The following is a 16,504-nucleotide window of genomic DNA, read 5'->3' as shown; positions in this document are numbered from 1 at the left end:
TAAACGCATCCTTAACTAATTATAAGAAATTGTGAAATATGAGATAGATTTAGGATCAGTATTACATAATATATGTAATACTGGTTCTAAATCTATCTGGCGAATATAGAATACAAGTTTCTTTTATTCTATATGTAAATAAATATATTTATATCTATGTGCTGATAGGTCTTTTTAATTTGATGTTGTTACAATGAAATGAAACATCAAAACGTTCACAGACAGCTGACATTGTTGACGTACTTATGGCAAATTGGCGCTTTAGAGCAATTGTCAATTTTTTCAAGATAAATTATCCATTACACGCATAACTGCTTTTACAAATACATTTTAAAACCTTTTATTATAATTCTTAATAAATAAGTTGGTTACTTAACGATATGTAATTCTTTTTTTTTTATTTAAATCAATATTTCTTATATTTAAATAAAGTACTACATTTTTGGGTACTCAAAAACAGGTGAAATTGTGATTACACGTACAATGGAGTTTAACCTTAAACGGACAGATACAGGGTCATTAGTGATTTCGGAAGAAGTTGAGACAAAATTGTTATCATTCATACAGTTCGGTAGATATTAACATAATTCAGATTGACGTCGTATAACGGGAATAACCTATATTATTTCATTGACCTTTTTATTTTAATTTTCCTGATAATTAATCGATCGTAAAATGTTTCTAAAGACTTGCCTACGGACTTTCTCCAGTCCTAGAATTCAATTGTTATTAAATAAAAACAGTGTGGCTTCTAAAATCGTAAATCACAAATGCGTGGCCTCATTATCAACATCCAAATTGGCGCCGGCGAATGAAAAGTAAGTTGATATTGTATTATTTTGATATATTATTTTCTCTAATTTTAGTATCTTTATTTTAAAAGACAACTAAATAGCAGTTAATAAGCAGGTAGCTTTAATTAAAATTCTATTACATCTACCTTATAAGATACGAGATATTAAATTGTGAAAAATTTGGATACTAGATGGCAAAATGTTGTTAAAAAAGGTGAATATATTGTTGATTAGAAATATAAAAATGTAGTCATGTAAATTTAACTTAAGAAAGCGTCATTGCTTTTCGCTCCCCCTGATACCTTTCATCATTTCATTCAAGAGATAGCCTTCTTTCAAAGATTTGCAAAAAAAACCTGTGGCAAGTGGTCTGCATTTGGGGTCTTCCAACACCTTTTACAGGGTCCACCTCAAGAGACCTCCTACACTATGCTTACTAGTCCGTGGTCTCCATTACAGAACTTTGAGGCCCTAGTGGCATATACATACTTTTCAATACTTCAATTTTTATTATGCAATATGTGTTACCATCAGGAGGTAGACTGTTCACTAAATAATAATAAAGCCTGCTTATTTCTGATCACCATTTTTGTTACATTGTTATGGTATATTTTACAATAACTTGATATAAATGTAAAACTTTTTAAGTATAATTTTATTTGTAAATTCTTTCAGTTTTTGTTAATTAATTAATTTATTTTTATCTTATTTTATATCATTATCTTCTTATGTTAAGTAGAGAAACAAAATGTTTTTTACTATGACACAATTACATTATCGCCTGCAGTTACCAAATTATTTAGTCCCTATTTTCATATATTAGAAGGACTGGAAAGTAATGTTGTTTGTATCAGCTTATTTTACAGAAAAACCAACAAATTTTTACCATTCTGACATTGAACATTTGTATACTAGATTGCAAAAGGTTGTTGATAACAAAGGTGAATATATTGTTGATTAGAAATAAAAACTTGTTAAAAATGTAATCGTGTAAATTTAACTTAAAAAAGCAACATTTCTTTGCGGTCAGTGTAAAATATTGTTGTATGTAATGAAGGTTGTTATTATTCATGTATTATCAGTAGATGCAAATGATGCTTGCAACAGCTGATAATACTTGTTTTTTTCATTTGTCATGTGATAAGCAGGTATCAACACTTGAAAGGTTAATTGATTGTATTGTCATATAGTTAATTAGTTAATTAATTATTTATTGTAAATGTTATTAATAAATTCTTATGGAATGGGCTTTGAAAGCAGCGTTTTGTAGAATAATTTAAAATATGGTTAGGTAGGGAGAAGAAAGTTGGTGAAAGTGAGCACCAATGCACTGCAAAGCATTGTTAAGCCTGGTCTGTGGACCTCCAGCCAGTGGCGTAGCTAGGGGGTGGCGAGCGGGGTGGCCGCACCAGGCACCACAAGCAGGGGGGCACCAAAGTTGAAAATAATTTTTTTGAATTTTTTTTTGTATGATGAATAATGAAATGGTAAAAGAAAAATGAAAACCATTATTTAAAGTAAAAACCATAAAAAGAATATCAAATTTTACTATTTTTGTGCTAAAAAAGTTGTTAAATAATATGAACATTAAAAAATAAACGGTTACAAATTATGATATACACAGTGTTTAAGCCTTTCATTTGCAAAACACAAAGTGTTTTTTAAAAGAGCCCTAAATGACAAAATAATAAATTATTACATTATTGCAAGATTATTTAATGATAAATAGATTAAATAATCTTGCAATAATGTCAAAAGAACATGAACTAGTCGACACTATTGATTTTGAAAGTGTGATTAATGACTTTGCAGGCCATAAAGCGAGGAATGTTCGTTTTTAAATTTTCCCAATAAATTTTATTAAGATCTAATGTTATTTTATATATATTTATTATTATTTTGAACCAAAAATTATATATTAACTACATTCTGTTCTGAATTTTGAAATTATTTAGACTCTTTAGGGGGGGGGGGGGCACCGAGCCCCAATCTGCCCCAGGCCCCAAACACCATAGCTACGCCACTGCCTCCACCCTCGCGCAACTCACCTGGCTCCTCTTCATATAATTCAAATGCCCATGGAGTTTTGAGAAATTATGTCCCCTCAGAAACTCATAATAAGATGAAATTAAAAATGCACACTATGTTCCATTTTTAAATAACTTTTTGTAGGTTATCATCAAAACTGATATGGGCATACGAAATTTCAGGCACAATTTTTACGCATGGCGCAACCTTGAGTCATGTTGATATTTGGATAATAACTCTGACATATAATTTCATTTACGCAACACAAAATTAAGGTCTGAATATAGGCAAATTCATCTTTCTTTTGGGCACAAGTTACTGTTGCCTATTTTGGCTTGTATGTCAGGCCATAAATATAGTTATGATAAAAAAACACCATATTGAATTTCAATTTAGAATTTCTTAATCTTCTATCATTCTCATTTGAATATTTATTGTAATTTTTTGATTAATCAGTGTTCAATATCTTCGTGATATTATAAATAAATGGGGTGATAAAGACATATTGAATGCCGTAACTGTGTAACACAAAGTAGTCATGAAGCCTAATATGATTTGAATAATTCTTTCTATTTTTCTTCCTCTGTTTGTTTATACTTTCTAAGACAGGTGAGATCCAAATCAGTTTGAAATTTTTATTTATTATTGTATTACATTTATAATATGTATCATACTGTAATATGTATTATACCTTATTTACTACTAGTATATATGTTATGTATGTTTAAGTACATAAGTTTGTATATATATCTATGTTTTGTACTTTTTAATTACCCATTATTTCATCTTTAATTACCCATCTTTTCCATACTATGATTGTCTATAAGAGATTGCCTTGTGTGATAAGACTGCCATTTGTACTTTTATGTTTATTATTATGAAACTATTGAAATGTATCTTTATGTGTACAATAAAGAATATTAAATTAAACAAATAACTATACCTACTTGGTATTACTCGATTCTTTGTCTACTGGGCTGTTAATAGATGCAACAAAACCACCTCTATTTCTGACAGATCTGGCTTTCTTCATTGCATTCATATGAAAAAAGTGATCAAAGCAATGAAGGAAATAACTCTGAGAAATCCTGTCTAAAAGTAAAACAATTTTTCTGGGGAAATTAATATGATGTGTAGAATCATGTCACATATTTTAAAAGAAGGCTTAGTAATTACAGCCTATAAAAAATGCAGTTCATTATGAAACTGATAATTTTGAAAAACAATGGAGGTAAAATTATAACAGGTCTTCAATTGGTACTCAAAAGGAGGTTGAAAAGAAAATTATTTACTGACAAGAACGTTTGTACTAATGGAGCCAATGTTTTCATAGGGAATGCTTCATAAATAATAAGCTGATTAAAACACAGCTACTATCCGACTTTAGCGCTGTTTTAGTTGAGTTATTGCTAATTATCAAGGAGTGATGATAGAATTCTTGAGCAGTGGCTGGAAGCTGCCTGTATCAAGCATCATACGACCTTACCGTTACGGTCCTACGATGCGATTGCCTGTCAGTTGTCTGACACCCTTGATGTACACAAGTTTCATGTTTATTTTTTGTGATGATATTGTGATCATCATTCAATGAAGAAAATAAAAGTGACGAATATTGAATATGCTTTCAGGGTCAAAATAACATTCGTCCTGAACGACGGGAAGAGGTTGGAGACGGAAGCCAACGTGGGGGATACCCTGCTGGATGTTGTCGTCAACAACGACCTAAACATCGAGGGTTTTGGCGCATGCGAAGGAACTGTTACTTGTTCTACATGCCACGTCATTTTGAAGCCTGAGGACTATGAGAGGTGAGTAATAGCCGATTCTTTTACACGTGCTGATGAAACCTTAATTTGTTTGAAATCTATTGCTGAATAATTGATTAGAAAATTTACTAATTTTGGTTTGACCAATTGTCATGTAACTTACCTTTTTTACTTTTAATAAACATCGCCCGTAATTAGGTTTCCATTTTATAATTTTTTAAATTTAAATTATTATTAATCTAGTAGTTATTCTGATGAACCTGAAAGTATGTGACGGTGTTTCTTCAATATTTTTATTAATCAATTTAAATTTTTTAAAGACTTCCCGAAGAAGCGAGTGACGAAGAAAGGGACATGTTGGACCTCGCCTACGGTTTGACAGACACCTCCCGCTTAGGGTGTCAGGTGACCATCACCAAAGACATGGAGGGCTTGGAGGTCCAAGTCCCGGAGACTATAAACGACGCACGCAGCTGATGCGTACATTTGACTTTTCTTAGTTGAAATTTCTTAAATGAGGGTTGTTGAAAAATTAGGATAGGTTTACAATCTACGTTATTTTCTTAAATATATATGATTAGTTATGATCAAGCTATCTACGCAGGTTCATTCGTGCGCTTCTATTTATATTGCGTATAGATACAAAGTTATTCGCGCGTTTCTACGCTAGTGGAATTCCCTGCTTGTTATAAACAAAGACTGGGATACAGAGGTAGTATTGTGAAATGCATGTGTTCGATGAAAATGTTGCAAGCGAAGAGAAAGTCGACGATTTAACGTGAATCAAAATTCTTTATTACATAATGACTCTACTATGTTTATAATATTATACTTAAAACCTCAGAGAACACAGTGAAAAGTTTTTCAATTACATTTGGTCGCAGTAAACTTCCTAATATGGTTTAATATGATCCGACTCCATGTCAAAATTATGTAGTGCGGTGTATACTGATATTCATATTGCAGCTTTTGCGATTTGGGACAAATACGTCACGGACTATTACTGCACGCAGTAATGGCGCCCAATATCTCAACCCGCGCGTCAAACTGGTGTCTCAAAAATCCTTCTGGTTCCAAGCGTTTAGTCTCGAGGAAACTACCAGCAGCAATTGGACAGGATATATAGCTCTAGTACCTCGAACGCGCGAATTTGTATGAACGAGTGACCTTTCACGCAGACCGCCTCGTCTGAACAAACTCAACAATTATCTATAATATAGCGCCATCTGTGACATAACTAGAGAAATTCTATTTTTCTCCAAAGAATAACTTATCACTAAGTGAAATGACTTAAGACATTACATGTATACATATATTGACTTATTAAAACTGCGTTTAATAGTAATATTGACTATAATTTTGGTGACAAATTAAACTTAGTTCTTATTCAAGCACAAATAATGGTTGAAATTTAAATTTGACGTTATTCTTTAATTTCATATTTCGTTTGCAAAGACTATTGTCCATTTCATAAAAAAAAAAATGCTTGAGATGTTATATTAATCGCAGTCGAAATAGACCTGTATACATTTGTTTGTAAAAATACAAAATATTTTATAGTTGAAATAAAATTTTGACGTATTATGTTTGACATACGATTTTCGCGCGAATTTTTTTTGATATTTTTAAAAGAAATATGTCGATGTATAGATAGATTTTTTTTAACGAACCCATTATATTTATTGTAATAATAAATTCGTATTTTATTAAAATGTATGTAATATCCCACCATGGGAGAAATTAGAATTTAATTTAGAAATCAGGTGGCAGCAATGTTATTTTTATTAAATTTTAAACAAATTATTTCTGAAGAATGTTATTTTATTTATAATTAACAATTAATGTATTTTTTTAAATAATGGTGTCAAGTCACAATAAAAACTTTTCGGTTCAACGTTCCGAAATTAGTACATTAAATAAATATTAATTGTTAATGAATTACAAATAGTTTTATAAAGTAATGTAGATAAATAAATATGTTATGGAGTTGTTTGTGTTTTTTTTTATTTAAGCATTCGCCATCTTTGATTATTGGAGACAACTGTTTCGTGTGAATAGATCTTAAAACCGTTTTATATTATTCTTCCCATACATTAAGCGAAGATAATCAGCACAGAATGCATATTCAGTTTCATATTTACCAGTAGTTCTTATCTTATTGGAGGACTATGTGTCTTACGGTCGATCATTTCGGTGATGATTTTTGGAGAAGAATTTATGGAAGTGGCTTCTATGAAAGAACCAAAAAGGTGGGGAAAATACCGAAAAAAGTAACCAACATAGCCTTTTAACTGTTGGGCAAATTGAAGTGATAATGGGCAGGAAATAAAGCGCATAGAACACGTGTCCCTATGACTTTAATGTTCTGGAGTAGACTCCAAATTACAGTTACTTTATTTTTTTATTACGACAGGACAATAACTTCCGACAGCACAAAACAAGCAAGGATAAATATAAATAAATTTTAGAATATAATAATCTGAATTAAGAAAACGCTATTTCTTACTAAATTCTTACTACATTATTGATTCTTTTGAAAACCATTGAATTTTGAGCATAGCCAAGCATACATTAATTCACAATAAATGACCTAAACATTCACCACTCAGTTGTTACACTTATTACAATTAACCCTATATATGTCAGTAACGAAGAATTACAAATAATAAATTCTAAGTTATTTTTCTTTAGATAAGCACCAATGAGGTTGAAGAAAAGTTACTACTAATTCAATCCTATGACATCAAAATTCCGAACGAAAACCGCTTAGACCATGGATGCACAGACCGCGGCTCGCCGATCGAATACAGAATTCTATTCCAGAATAAAACCAAAAAAAATTAATTACCTTTACTTCTGGCGGCCGGCCCGCCATCAGTTCATGATTTGCTCGAGTGGCCCCTAGTCTTAATAAGTCTGTGCAACCATGGCTTAGACCAACTTTGTGCTACTTTTACTTATATTGCACTAGGTCCATAAACAGTTAAATTTTCTTTTAGTAGCTGTGTTGGATCTTTTCTTTGTTGAAGAAAAGTTTAAATTTATCGGATTCGTATACGCATTGTCAGCGGGCTGGCGAGCGGGGCACTTTATTGCACGTTTACCACTGCATGTGCGGAAGTGGCTAAATATTGGTCCTTTTCTTACTTAGGATGGACTTCCACACGGTAACGCCTGATTCCATTAAATAAATAGTATATGTGAATGTGTGAGCGACGATATATAGCAGGGGTAGGCGAACTGCGGCTCGTTGAACGATTATTTGTGACTTTCAATATATGTGCCCGAGTTCTCTATTCATTTTTTTGTATTTATAGTTATCGCAGCGACCACAAACCTGATGATAGAAGCCACAGAATGCGGGCAGCGCAAGAATGTTCATCATATCTGCTTCGTCGGAAGTGTGTCTCTTACGGCTGACATAATAATGATGAGAAAACTGTGAAAAAAATAAATGTGCTACAAAAATTACTTGCAACAAATATGAAAGACTAAGTGCACATATTTTGAATATTACAGGTTATCTATAAATAAAATTTCTTTTTGTTTTATTCATTTATTTTGCATACTTTTTAAATACATTTTTATTTGCGACCCGCCAAAAATATTTAAAATGTTCGGCAATGCCTTCGACTATTAAGGAATTTGGTTTTATCATTTCTAGATAAAACTCTACGAACCCGAAATTAGCCGATTGTCTCTTTCTAAAGGTCGATGTTTAATAATTATCGCCGGGTACGATATAATAATATGATATTAAAAAATACGTATTGAAATATGTCCATCTGCCGGTTGTCTACTGTCATTACTGTAAGGAATAATAAAAATATCATTAAAAAGTTTTTAAAGATGTATCCGTGTAACATACGTTCAAACAACACGAAAATAAGATATAAAATATTAATACTTTAAATAAAAATATACAATAATTATTATATTATTATATTAAAAAAAGTTTTTATTTGCCCATCCTAATGGCCATTCGTTGCACTGTCGCATAACATTAGTAAAAGTAAACTATTTTCATAAATAGAATGTCAAGACATGTTTCTATCCTTTTGGTTAGTTTTGTAATATAATCATGTTATGTTATTTTCAAATTAAAATACTTTAGGAAGCAAACATCTCAAATGTTTATTTGCCGTTGACGGAAAACTTTAAATCTAGTAAGTGTCGAATGTAAAATCTGTTTTAGATATTCCATCTTGAACTAATGAGTATTGTTCGATAAAATAGTGTTTGATATTGCAAACAATATAAACTTACCTTGAAAATAATATCTTTTAGACATAAGTTTAGTTAAGAAAAAATATGATAAAATTACTACTCGATATATGTAGATATATGATCATTAATGACTTAAAAGACAAATAGAAACGTAAAAAAGGTTAGCATTAGTAATAAAGATAAGCTTTTTTAGATCTTTTAGAATCTAGATAAAGATCTAGACTTCATAAACTTAGTAACTCTTATGTAGACAATGTGTATATTACAATATACTCCAGTATTAAGATGTATATTTATAAAGTAATTAACCAACGAAGTTGCAAAAAATTTTTTTTTTTAAGGAAGAATAAAGCTTTACTTTATCTTTTTAATAGTAGTAGTGTCACAGAACCCGTCTGATTTTATTGTGTGTTCTTTTCAATTCAGACCGCATTTAAAATATTCATATTCAATTTCAATATTAAGTGGAAGGTAGTCATTTCAGGGGGAAAATTCAAACTGATTCTATTATAATTTTATCAAATCGCACTCTTGACATAAGCAGGTGGTAAATGGAAATGATTCTATGTTGATAATGTGAAAGCAACAAGTTTACTGTTTGTGATTCTTTCGCCTATTTTATATAATATATATTCTTCTCCATACAATTAAGAAAAAGAAAAGCGCTAAACCTAGCTAGGGAGCATACTATCCATCACGTACGATCCGTTTCCGGGCGCAGGCCCCTTGTCGTGAACAGCGTGAGTGATCCAAGGATCCGCATCCTGACTCTGATTGCCAAGTGGTCCAGGCTGACGTTCCAAGCCGCACACAACACATCACACGTCTACCACCTTCGTGCAAATTTCATCGTGCAACTGGAGTACGAGTGCCCAGTAACAATTTTTTGACACATTCATGGACCCTTTCGCTTCCCGGCATTAACATCATTAGAGACAATACACCATCCATCCATCCACTGTTGATTATCGAAGTAGTCAAACTTATGTCTGCAGGGACGGCTCTAGCCCGTGTACAATGAAACCCTAGCGCCCCGTAGGCCTTAGCCCCCCCCCCCCCCCCGCGCGGCTGTAACTATTAACTTTGCCGTCGTAATAAGAAAGTTTTTCATATTCCAACAAGCTATATATATATATCCTATAAGTATGTGTAGCCTACAGTACGGTATTAGTTACGGCCTTTCTTATGACGGCAGAGTAACACTCATTCTTTTTATATCTATAGCACATCTCTGTTGCGAAACTAAGCGGCGAACCGCGATAGTTCATGTTTTGTCTTGTGTTTTAAGTTTTATGGACAGCGAAATAGAAGCGAAATGTATCAAAGTTCTGTTCTGCGCCGCAGCGCCCCCCAAGCCCGTGTGCATTTGCACACCCTGCACTATAGGTTAACACGCCCTGAATGTCTAATTAAAACTATTTCACAAGGCAGTGAATTACAAAAAAATGGATATGTTATCGCTAAATATAAGATGAAACTCGTTCTTGATATTTGGTTATGTAGTTTAATAAACAATTTTTAGTATATGACGAAAAAGATAAATCCTTTAAAGGATAAATGTAAACATTAAGTGTAATACAAAGATAATAATAAATACGATAAATATAGGATGCAACACCTTGATACTTGAATGTATTTTATGTAAATAAATTTAGGTACACCGATTGAAACAAATTAAATTAAGATAAATATTAAAATGCGCACATATTAGTAAATTTACAAATTGCAAGCATTTTAGATATAAAAATTGCAGTGATGGTGTATAAACAAAACTGTCATGGAAGGTTTTTCCTTATTATAATTTTAGACAGTCTCACTTTCACTTTTCCTTTAGTTTTTTGAATTTATGTTGCTCTTTGTGTGACCCTTAGTTTCTCTGAACTTTTAAATAGACTTATACATAGTCACAAAAACATTACACTAATCTTGGTAATTGTCAAAAGGTCATAGAGAGGTAAGATGATAAGAATAAATAGTTACTGGAAACTAAGTTGTCATAAAACAAGATGAGGGCGGGTCGAGTAATTTTAAAAATAATAAAAATATTAAAGTATCAAAATTAAGTAGGCTTGTCATTCGTGATCTCGGAATTGGATATATATATTGGATTTTTAGACCAAATGCTAACTCAATTTAATTTTCACGACATGATAACGAAATTTTTTTTAATACTTTTAATATTCTATTGTATTTATTATCACTTTCATACACCATAGACAAAAAAGGGGGAAAAAATATACCTAAGGTACAAGAGGCGATCTTATCGCTCGAGGCGATTTGTACCAGACAAACTTTGGATGGAGATGTGAGACATGAAGAAGAGGACAGTTTAGGGTGTACATATATACAAATACATACATACGAGAATAGTTACTTATACATAAATACACATACACACGCACACACATATATATTTACATACAAAAGATACTGCATAAATACGAATAATTAAGATATGCTATACAATATCCTATTTTAAAGACGAAGGAAGTGTTCTTTTACCATTTTTTTAACGCTGACAGCGAATTTAGTGCATTTATTATTTATTGAACACTATGACGGTACTTTGTTGATCTACGATATGAATACATATTAGGTAAAAGCAATGTGCATAAGGTAAGAAGTTCTAGAAATAAAGATAGGATTTGTTATACCTAATATATTCTCTACACTTCAGAAAATGAGTAACTCCTTTACCTGCAACTGCATTCGTCATTATAACATACCACCAGGTGATATCTCTGTGACTTTCAATAAATTCACTTATAAGGTTCATTAAAAGTAAATATAAAACTTGGGAATGAACCTTCTACGTTATTAAGAAGGTAAGGTAAAAGTGACCGCGTAAAAAAACTATATGATTATTAGAAGTTTTTTTAAAAATCAGGGTTTTACGTTGAAAGATTAATACCATTCCAGGCAGCACAATCAGAGTCTAGTGTTTATAAAATTGGGCTCTTCGGGCGTTTTTCTCTTGACATATTTTAAATGGTTTTGTATATAATAACATAAATGAATGAATAATATAACACAGATGCGCCCCAAATTGTTTGCGTAGTTAAAAAATCAGCCTCAATTTTTTTCAATTAAAATAACATATTTAAATCTTTATTACTTTATAACCTTATAATTTTGTACAACAAATTTATATTTCAGAAAAATATGCCGCCATGTCGTCGAAAGCGACGGTGTGTATTCAGCATTATTTCTATCATTAATTTATATTATTAGTGAAGTAAAAAAATGCTTAAAACCATCATTTAAATTTCGTTTACATTTGCAGGAGAACGAGGAGATCGTGAGTAAAATTAATTTTTATTTAACATTAATAAGAATATCATTTATTAAACACGGTAATTACATTACATTTACGTGTCATAAGAGCAAGATGACAAAATAAAAAGTGTCTATTTAGTAATCGCGGATATTTGCTAAAGTTTGAAAAAGGTTTTGTTACTTTTATTAAAAAACATCTAATTCATTATTATTAAAAATTATTATATCTGGCACTTCATATAGCATACATCCCTTTTGCAAGTTATTGGCTGTCTGAATGATTTAAAAATTCACTATAGTCCGAATGAGTTAGTGGGGTTATTCATCATTGAGCTACCAGGATAGCAGAAAAGAATAGATCTTATTAGCTGTTGCATTCGAAATTACCTTTACGCAAGCGCAGCGTGGGATTTCCACTTACAAGGTTGACAGACGACTTTATTAAGGAAGTCATGCAAGTCATTTATCGGCTTTGTACTGGTCTTATTAAAGCTCTCTTTCTCTTTTTTCTCTCTCTTATAGGCTGAAATAATGACGATGATGATGAATAGGAACAAGTTTAATGGTTACGTAGCGTGTCTAGATGATGATGTATTTTTTTAGTAGAAAGTAAAAGGAATAGGCAATCTATCTTAAATAAAATATAAGGCTTTTGTGTGAAATAAACCACATGACTTCAATAAGAAACGACATTACGGAATGCCTGTATTTGCTACTCGCTTACATGAATAATTGTATACCAACGGGAATATCATTGAAAGTTCAAAAAGTTCCCATTATCCTTGTCAATTGTTGCTCGCACTTCGTCTGTTTTTTTTTTATTAATTCTAATTTGTATCGCTAGTGTTTTTTTTTACAATATTTATTTTTCGCTTTAACTAATCAGACAGTTGGGAGAGGGTTGCCGCTATTTGATACGGATCTCTCTTCTCTCAGCTGCGAGGCACGACAGCGTTTTATAATTTCTTACAATTTTTCTTACACAATTTTCTTTTACGGGTAAATACAGCTAAAATTTACACATATTAACAATACAATTTGGAATACTCAATTATATATTAGTTGCTACATTATTTTATTTCAAGTCGCTGCCCAAGCGCTACAGACCGTAAAATGCCTTGAGATTTAGGACAATGTGCCGGGTCAAGACGATTATTTTGACGACGGTCGAAACTCGAGACTTAGTATGCGGTCGATAAAATGTAAAGGGTTCAAGTGGCAGCTACATATTCTAAAAGCGGAAGATCTGTATTCTGCTAGTATTAAAGTTTTAGGTAGATGAGTATATGAGTGAGGCATATAATATGTGTTTCAGGGTCTGTCGCTCGCGATGTGGGCGTTTCAAGCGATGCCGTTACTGCGACCGTCGCTACTCGGTTCGGATTCCAAAACGCAGGTGCCGTCGAAGGCGGTCGCGATGTCGACGTCGAAGGTGACATCTGAGAGTTATTTAACCTAACCTTGCTTTTTAGTAACTAAAGTCACAAATTCTCTTAGGAGTTTCATCTCATCACAAGACATTTAGAATTATGACACGCCAAGCATGATAAATAGATAATAAAATGATGAAATAGAAACAATACAAAACTGTGATAGAAAATAATTATAGAATAAGTAATAATGTAAAAATAAATATGTAAAATAAAAAAAATGGAAATTGTAATAAGAAAAGAGGAAAGAATGAAAGTTGAACAGAGCAAAAGAGAAAGATAGAAGAACTGTAGCATGAAAGAGAGATAATAGACTGAAAGAAAATGTGGAGAACGAATGAAGAGAGAAAAGTGAATAAATAAATGCTAAAAAAGTCCCTATCCCACAATAAATAGGGGTACGAGAGGCCCCAATAGCGGGGGTCATAAAAAATAGCCCATAGCTTTGATCGGAATTTACACAAGATCAAAACAGATATGAAACTTTGGGTAGAATAATTAAAATGAAAATAATCGAATTTATTAGAAACAAAATTATAAAAGAATATCTTTTTGCATATTATGTTAAATAGAGTTTTCATAACACGAAATTTTTGTGTAACGATTTATTTTTCATATGATGAAAAGTAGAAAAAAAATAGACAAGATATGTGTGCTAATTCGCGGCGTATGAAACATTTTCGCAGAAGAATCTATGGAGTTATATTCTCGTCAAGAAAATAATGACTGAAGGGTTATATTCACAGATCTCGCTGCCGGTCGCATTCGGTTGTTTTTAAGGGTTGCTCCAAACGCACCAGGGAACCGGAGCAGCCACAAGAAGCCCCTAACGGGACCAAAGATGCCCCATGATAAATGTAAGACATAACAAAGCGATCACCGAAATTGGTTACATTAATTTCATGTTAGAATAATATTGAACTTGGGATCTAGCAGACATTAATTGAAAGAAAGTGATCTATATATATATTTAATTCTTTGTAGCTTTTACAATAATAACCAATCAGTATCTAGTAAGTTGTGTATAACAATTTATAATAAATTTGACTGCTTACAAATCGTATAAACTAAAGATAATTTATTAAAAGAAAATGATCTATATATACATTCAATCCTTTGTAGCTTTTACAATAATAACCAATCAGTATCTAGTAAGTTGTCTATAACAATTTATAATAAATTTGTCCGCTTACAAATCGAATAAACTAAAGATAATTTATTTACAGTTGCTGTTCTTGTTGGTGAATCGTCTTTAAAAGTTTTTGTAATGTTTGTGTTGTTTTTACATTATTTATTATACTCCTTTTACTCTATTCGTTTTATTTTTTATTTTGTTTGTTTATTTTATGTTTACGTGTTTGATCCCTCGCCAAAACATGAACTTAAACAGCATATAAGCAACCTATCCGTTTCGTCACGTCTCTGGAGCCATAATCCTTGAAATTTATAAGTCCTATAATTTAAAAATTATATTATTTTAGCCGAATAGTGTAGGAAATAGTTTGTATAATAAAGTTCTCTTGTAAGGAGGGCCCAGAGAGCGTTCCTCCAAAATACATATGTTTAAACTATAGCTTTTATATGTATAAAACTTAAACAGAATATTGTTTACGAAATGGTAAAAATTACTAGGAATGGATTTTATGAAAATACACCCACGAAAGGTAGTGCGGCGTACTAGGACGGTGGACAGCAAGTTTGTAATGAAAGATAACGGTACTGCTATACATTGTATTTACTCCTTTTCCCAAATGAATCCGCTAAGGATAAACTTATGCATATATACAGATGAGAAAATATTTCTTCCCGGGTAAGATCCAGCGGCGCCTATGTTCACAATTAACGGCATTAGATGGTCAGCTTTGCCCGGTGGATGAGACTCCAGGCCTTGTGGAATTTGATCCCAGGATAAAATTTCCTTTTTAGTATCCACTTCGCCTACGCACACTTCGTTTAAGTATCGATCAAAGACATCGTTCACGATTACATGATCATTCACTTTCTCGGCTTTTCTGAACTCGCGCATGTTGTGGTACGACATACCCGACCCGAAGATCGCAATACCATCTTGCCGAAATTGGTACAACACTTTTCCAATATCAATATGCTGTTTGGTGTCCTGATTTTTTAATATAGAAACCTGAACTAGCGGTATATCGGCACTGGGATTTATTAACATCATCGGAATAAACAGTCCGTGGTCCCAGCCTCTTTTCACGTCTAATGCTGAGGGGATTCCCGCTTTCTGGAACGCTTTGTGAATTTTTCGCGCCAAAATGGGATGTCCGGGAGCGTTGTATTTATATTTGTAGCTTTCTGGCGGGAAATTTGTGTAATCATACAACATGTCGTGATGGTCACTCGACGAAATGGTGACGACATCTTCCTCACGATGCGCGGTCACAACGATAATCGCTTTCAAACGTTTCATGTCCACAATTTTCGATATGTTACGCAACGAATCTGCAATTTCCAAGTCGTCTTCTTTCCCTAAGATCGGATCCGGGCCGCCGCCATGATTGAGGAACACGGATGGCGCGAAGTACGTGGAATCTTGACAGTCCACCATTATTACAATTGACAATAGCAAACCGGTGTAATATCGCAATAAATACAACATATTTTTAATACGTATCTTGACTTCTTAAATTTAGAGCACAGTGAAAAATTCGCAAAAATATATATTTTTTAATTCGGTAAACACGTGTTACATTACGTATTATATTCTAACAAAGAGATCAAATCAGTTACATTCAACTCTTTATATAATGACAAAAGGTTATCATACGTTTATTTTAATTTATCAAATGAATAGTAAATTGTATGACGATACTTTGTTCTCACAGTAAATAATGGGTAAAGCAAATATACATGGGTTAATACAAGGTTTATTTAAAATGAGTCACACATACCAATAAGTTCGATGATATTGCATGGATATAGTCCAGATAATAGAATCTGTTTACATTATAAATTCCGATTC

The 16,504-nt window shown here is 32.3% G+C and overlaps 2 protein-coding genes across 2 annotated transcripts; one reads left to right on the top strand and one right to left on the bottom strand.

Moving 5' to 3' along the window:
* The first annotated feature begins 506 nt into the window (after positions 1 to 506).
* On the top strand, positions 507 to 6,226 carry Fdx2 (Ferredoxin 2). Its single transcript, XM_068769854.1, has 3 exons — positions 507 to 818; positions 4,451 to 4,630; positions 4,909 to 6,226. The coding sequence occupies exons 1-3, from the start codon at positions 676 to 678 to the stop codon at positions 5,063 to 5,065; spliced, it is 480 nt and encodes a 159-aa protein (XP_068625955.1). The 5' UTR covers positions 507 to 675; the 3' UTR covers positions 5,066 to 6,226.
* A 9,012-nt stretch (positions 6,227 to 15,238) lies between these two features.
* Positions 15,239 to 16,146, bottom strand: LOC137926330 (uncharacterized). Its single transcript, XM_068769933.1, has one exon. It carries the CDS (start codon positions 16,139 to 16,141, stop codon positions 15,257 to 15,259), a length of 885 nt encoding a protein of 294 aa, XP_068626034.1. The 5' UTR covers positions 16,142 to 16,146; the 3' UTR covers positions 15,239 to 15,256.
* Positions 16,147 to 16,504: the final 358 nt, after the last annotated feature.

The sequence above is a fragment of the Battus philenor genome, unplaced genomic scaffold (genome assembly GCF_028537555.1).
Source record: "Battus philenor isolate CCGP_79_NKW_IND1 unplaced genomic scaffold, ilBatPhil1.0.hap1 SCAF_29, whole genome shotgun sequence".
NCBI classification, from domain to species: Eukaryota; Metazoa; Arthropoda; class Insecta; order Lepidoptera; family Papilionidae; genus Battus; species Battus philenor.
This window is presented reverse-complemented; position numbering and strand designations above follow the sequence as displayed.